This window comes from Pundamilia nyererei, unplaced genomic scaffold, assembly GCF_000239375.1.
Source record: "Pundamilia nyererei isolate P.nyererei 1_Seehausen unplaced genomic scaffold, PunNye1.0 scaffold00037, whole genome shotgun sequence".
NCBI classification, from domain to species: domain Eukaryota; kingdom Metazoa; phylum Chordata; class Actinopteri; order Cichliformes; family Cichlidae; genus Pundamilia; species Pundamilia nyererei.
The window spans coordinates 3,284,108-3,289,663 of NW_005187438.1; the positions used below are offsets into that span (position 1 = coordinate 3,284,108).

The 5,556-nt window shown below is 38.5% G+C and overlaps 1 protein-coding gene across 1 annotated transcript; it reads right to left on the bottom strand.

Annotated features, from left to right (window-relative positions):
• Positions 1-170: 170 nt before the first annotated feature.
• On the bottom strand, positions 171-4,907 carry apodb (apolipoprotein Db). The gene is made up of 5 exons (XM_005730450.1): positions 4,844-4,907; positions 4,525-4,640; positions 3,848-3,969; positions 2,572-2,657; positions 171-615 (listed from the first exon to the last, which is right to left on the bottom strand). Exons 2-5 carry the CDS (start codon positions 4,633-4,635, stop codon positions 386-388), a joined length of 549 nt encoding a protein of 182 aa, XP_005730507.1. The 5' UTR covers positions 4,636-4,640; positions 4,844-4,907; the 3' UTR covers positions 171-385.
• Between the last annotated feature and the right edge of the window lie 649 nt (positions 4,908-5,556).

The window sequence follows — 5,556 nt, forward strand, 5'->3', positions numbered from 1 at the left end:
CCCAAGCTAGGCGAGTGGCTCCAGCAGATCCCGGGAATAACATCGGAGATCTCTGTCCAGAAGAGCGCAGTCCTGGGAACAGCTAAGATACTGCGCAGAACCCTCAAGCTCCCAAGCCTCTGGTAGAGGACCCGAGCTTGAAGGATAAACCGCCCGCAGGGGCGTGCTGGGTGTTTTATATATATATATGTAAATAAATTTTTTCTTGGAATAATTAATAGATAATGGGTTACCCAACTCCTTTGTACAATTTTAACACTTTAACTTAGTGATCATTTTATTTAGAATTTACATGTCTTTTCAAAAGGCAGCAACAATTAAAAACAGATATATTGAAGTGGAATGAGTTCATAAGAGAGGAATAACTGAACGTGTCTATTGGTTATTATTTATCCTTGCAGTTCTGATCTGTGTGTGTCATCCTGAAAATGTCGATTCCTTCATCAATTAGCAGCTGTTTGGCGTAATGCACAGTCTCTGGAGGCAGATAGGGCGACCGGGCAAGAATCCAGCTGTAGTTGAAATGAAATATGCGAAGGATGTCTGTGCAGGAGTACACGACAGACAAGCTGGTGTAGTCAGTAGTCAGAACCCAGTATGGCACATATGGAGTGACTGAGAACAAAGAGAAAAAAAATGTATAAAAAACAAACATTTTTCCAAAGGAGAATCTCTATATTGATTTTCTGAATAAAACTGATCCAACTTAAATGTGTAATATTATGGAGCCTGACAAATATATGATTTTTAGTGACTTAAAAATCTGCTTTTGGTTTTCTTTTTCTCTGACAAATGAAACATAAACAGATTTTGTGTAGTTTTTTTTTATTGAACTATTTATGCTTTGCCTCTGCTCTGATCTGCTGGTTGATTTATTTGTGGCTTTCGAGTTTGTTTCAAACAGGGACATAGCATGGTGGAAGAAACAAGCAACATCAACATTCATAGCAAGTCCCAAGCGTGTTTCTTTTATTGGCTAAAATGCTAATACTGATAGATCAGCAAATATGTAATATGAGTTGATAAAATCAATTCAATTCAATTCAATTTTATTTATATAGCGCCAAATCACAACATAAGTCGCCTCAAGGCGCTTCATAGATACAGAGAAAAAAACCCAACAATCATATGACCCCCTATGAGCAAGCACTTTGGCAACAGTGGGAAGGAAAAACTCCCTTTTAACAGGAAGAAACCTCCGGCAGAACCAGGCTCAGGGAGGGGCGGCCATCTGCTGCGACCGGTTGGGGTGAGAGAAGGAAGACAGGATAAAAGACATGCTGTGGAAGAGAGACAGAGGTTAATAACAGATATGATTTAATGCAGAGAGGTCTGTTAATACATAGTGAGTGAGAAAGGTGACTGGAAAGGAAAAACTCAATGCATCATGGGAATCCCCCGGCAGCCTATGTCTATTGCAGCATAACTAAGGGAGGATTCAGGGTCACCTGGTCCAGCCCTAACTATATGCTTTAGCAAAAAGGAAAGTTTTAAGCCTAATCTTAAAAGTAGAGATAGTGTCTGTCTCCCGAATCCAAACTGGAAGCTGGTTCCACAGAAGAGGGGCCTGAAAACTGAAGGCTCTCCCTCCCATTCTACTTTTAAATACTCTAGGAACAACAAGTAGGCCTGCAGAGCAAGAGTGAAGTGCTCTAATAGGGTGATATGGTACTACATGGTCATTATGATAAGATGGGGCCTGATTATTTAAGACCTTGTATGTGAGGAGCAGGATTTTGAATTCAATTCTGGATTTAACAGGAAGCCAATGAAGGGAAGCCAAAACAGGAGAAATATGCTCTCTCTTTCTAGTCCCTGTCAGGACTCTTGCTGCAGCGTTTTGGATTAGCTGAAGGCTTTTCAGTGAGTTTTTTGGACACCCTGATAATAATGAATTACAGTCGTCCAGCCTGGAAGTAATGAATGCATGAACTAGTTTTTCAGCGTCACTCTGAGACAGGATATTTCTAATTTTAGAGATGTTGCGCAAATGGAAGAACGCAGTCTTACATATTTGTTTAATATGTGCATTGAAGGACATGTCCTGGTCAAAAATGACTCCAAGGTTCCTCACAGCGTTACTGGAGGCCAAGGTAATGCCATCCAGAGTAAGAATCTGCTTAGATACCATATTTCTAAGATTTTCAGGGCCGAGTACAATAACCTCAGTTTTATCTGAATTAAGAAGCAGAAAGTTAGCGGCCTACCAATCAGCCCACTGATAAATTAGTCAAGGTAATTACAAAATTAAAACATCATGATGATACAACAGGTTCAATGAATAAGACCGGCTACAGCCATGACAGTAAAACTGTACAGTATCACAGTGCTTTAAGGCAAATGCTTGTATCAGCATGTCAGTATACTCACAATCTCACACTATATTGTCATCAACTAAAGTACTGGACAGCTCCAAATTATAGCCAACAGAAGGTGTTTGAGTGAAAAAATACAAATGTCAAGATGTAATTTCAAAGGACCACCAGACTTCGTACAATTTGATCTCAGTAAAGCAGGAATACTGCAACGTTTCATCAAATAGTTGATAAAATAAGGATAATAAGTACTTACAGTATGAGAAACTGACTCCCAGTTTGGCCGGTTCTCGTGGGTCTGAAACTACACCTGTCCCTTCTGCATGCCTCTTCTTATCTTTACTGAAATGAAAAAATATGTCAACAAAGATTTCAAACAGACTAACTATTAATTCAACTAATTATAAAATCTGCTGCTGGAGGCGTGGCAGACAGAAAGACAGAATCCCTCATGTAGGTAAACTCCACCTTGGGTGTGCCGACAAGCAGCTTTAGGTCAGTTGTCCATGGTCAGTGTCAGCTTTATTACTTTTTGCTCATCATACAATACACACCCTGAAGGAGTCTAAAAAAACTCACAAAAAAATCAAATCACCCATCATCATGGCTTGGACCAAGGTGTGCTTTGAGCTACTGCTGTAAGCCCTTTGATTTGAACAGAGATGTATCTTCCTAACCACGCTAGAAACTGAGACAGACTCACTATTCGTGGAATCTTTTGCTTTTAACATCCTGGTCATAATACCTATAACCAGATGGCAGTTGCCTATCCCCTGGAATGTTTGACTCTTAGACCTTATCACCTTTGTTTTACTTGTTTGATGTTTCACACGCCTTTTGCCTATGTTTAACACTCACTTGTGCATTGATGTAAATAGCATTCCTTTTCAGGGTTGGCTTACCTATTCATCACTTGTCACTTAAAGCCGATGGTTAACTGTTTGTCATTCCAGGCTCTGGATGTAATCTCTGAAAGTAATCCTCAAATTTATATTGTATTCTGTCATCTGTGAGTCGCCAATATACTGTGCTCCTATTGGTTGTCTTTTTCATCACTTGCATCAAAGTTGGGAGAAGTTTGTCACTGTGGCAACATGGCAAACTAAAATGGCAAAAGTCCTGTGCAACGTTAATTCAAACAAGAATCTTTTTTCAAATAAGAGGAGTTGCCCATTGCTGACCATAACAAAGGATTTAGATTTAAAGCACTTTTACGCTGTTTACTTTCTTGAATCTGGGACTATATACAGACATATTTCATACATAGAGAAGAACATGATTTTTGGTACAATGAGTTTTGAAACAAAGCATTCTTTCTGATTCTTTACACAGACAACAGTTTTTTATGCCAGAAACAGTAGAATTATTTTTGTCTCCAGCATCATATCAACCATACAAATGAGAGTGATATCAAGCTTTTCAGTGGTATCAATATTCCTTCAAAAGAGTATATGCTAAAAGAAAAATGGAAGTTGCAGAGAAATGTGGTGTCAAGGGAACCAACAATAAGAATCCTTTGCTATAGTACTTACTAGATCTGCGAGGTCAACAGCTGGATGGTCCCATCTCTCCTAATGGAGTAGTTTATCTCAATGCACTTTCCTCTTGCAAAGGGAGCAGGCAGCTTCTCAATCTCATACCATTTACCCAGGTACTGTAACAACCATAGGCAAGTCATTAGATCTGTGCAACTCTTTGTTTAATAATTATAATTATTTCATTTGTATATCATTAAATAAAACACAGTTAGAAAATGCTTCACAGTTTGCATAAAATCACACATTGAAGATAGGTGTACATATTCAAGCACACAAAAAACACGGTCAGACATGTGGTCTTACACTCATTCTTGCATACGCACTCACATAAATACATATTAGAAGAACAAAAGCCAAAAGTATTGGGAAAAAGTTTGAGGAAATGCTAACCTATAGAAATTAATTTTCAGAAGGCTAAGGCTGACCCAATGTTTAGAATTGCAATAGCCTCTAGATTTAAAAGAAGAGGGTGTGTGAGAGGGTGTAAAAGAGCCCAATCAGATGATCAGAGAGGACGACTGTAGTTATAAGGTCCCAGTAGCTCAGCTATATATATATTTAGGAGCCTTTATATTTAGGAGGTCTTTATATGTAAAAAAATTTTAATGGATTTCACTGAAAGGCGGTGAAGGAAAGCCATTATAGGAGTGTATGCCTTAGTTTGTACTCACCTGCTGAAGGTTAAAGTTGGGCTGCACCTTCGGAGTAGGACAGGGACCCCAGTGATAAGTCTGAGCTGATAGCAGAGGGAGCATCAGAAGGAGAAAGCACACACCAGACATTGTTCCTTCAGGAGATTAGGGTAGAAGTTACATTAGACGAGAGCTATTGCAGGAGTGTATATTTTCATTAGCAATAATGCAAGAGCTGCATTAATAATATACTTAGAATTTCAGTAAAAAGATACACTATGGGTATTAAAACATAAATCTTTATGCTCAAGATGTTTGTTGTATTTCCATTTTATTAAAGTTATTAAAGTGTTCTTACCTGAGCTCTGTACAGATGTCAGGTGGAAGTTAGAGGCTGAGCTCTCGGTCACTGTCTGAGCTCTCCAGACAAACACAGGTCAGCCTTCGCATTACGTCACTCGGACAGCATAAGGACATCTGTTTAACTAATTGTAATCATGCGCACATTCCTGTATGGTGAAAGTGCTGTCACTGTGAGAAAGGATGAATGTCGTTATTCATTCAGGAACCGCTGTGTTAATGCTGGGTTCATCCCCGAATTAAGCGGATTTATTTCTTTATCATTTTCATTTGAATTGTTTGTCATACACCTGAAGATGCCACCTTGGAATGAGGGAAATTATATAAATGATATTATTCTTCATCACCTTTAAATGGTTTACAGATAAAATAAGTAGCTGAAAATCAGTACTGCTGGCTCTTCAGTTGTACCGCTTTATTGTGATTTGAGGCTAGGAACAAAGATGATTTATGTGTGATATTTCTTCCACTTTATTACAGTGAAATTGCAAATACTTTTTTCTTTATTAAAAATAAAATGCCCCTCGATTATTTCACTGTGGGTCAGGATCGTATAGCATTTTCTTCATTTAATGACAGTTATAATGAATGTAAGCCAAGCCAGTGTTTAATCGGTTCATCTTTAATGCCAGCAGAATCTTAGCAAAGTTTTTCCTACACCAAGTACAGCATGTTTCATGGATTATTACATGCAATCAAGGATATGCAAAC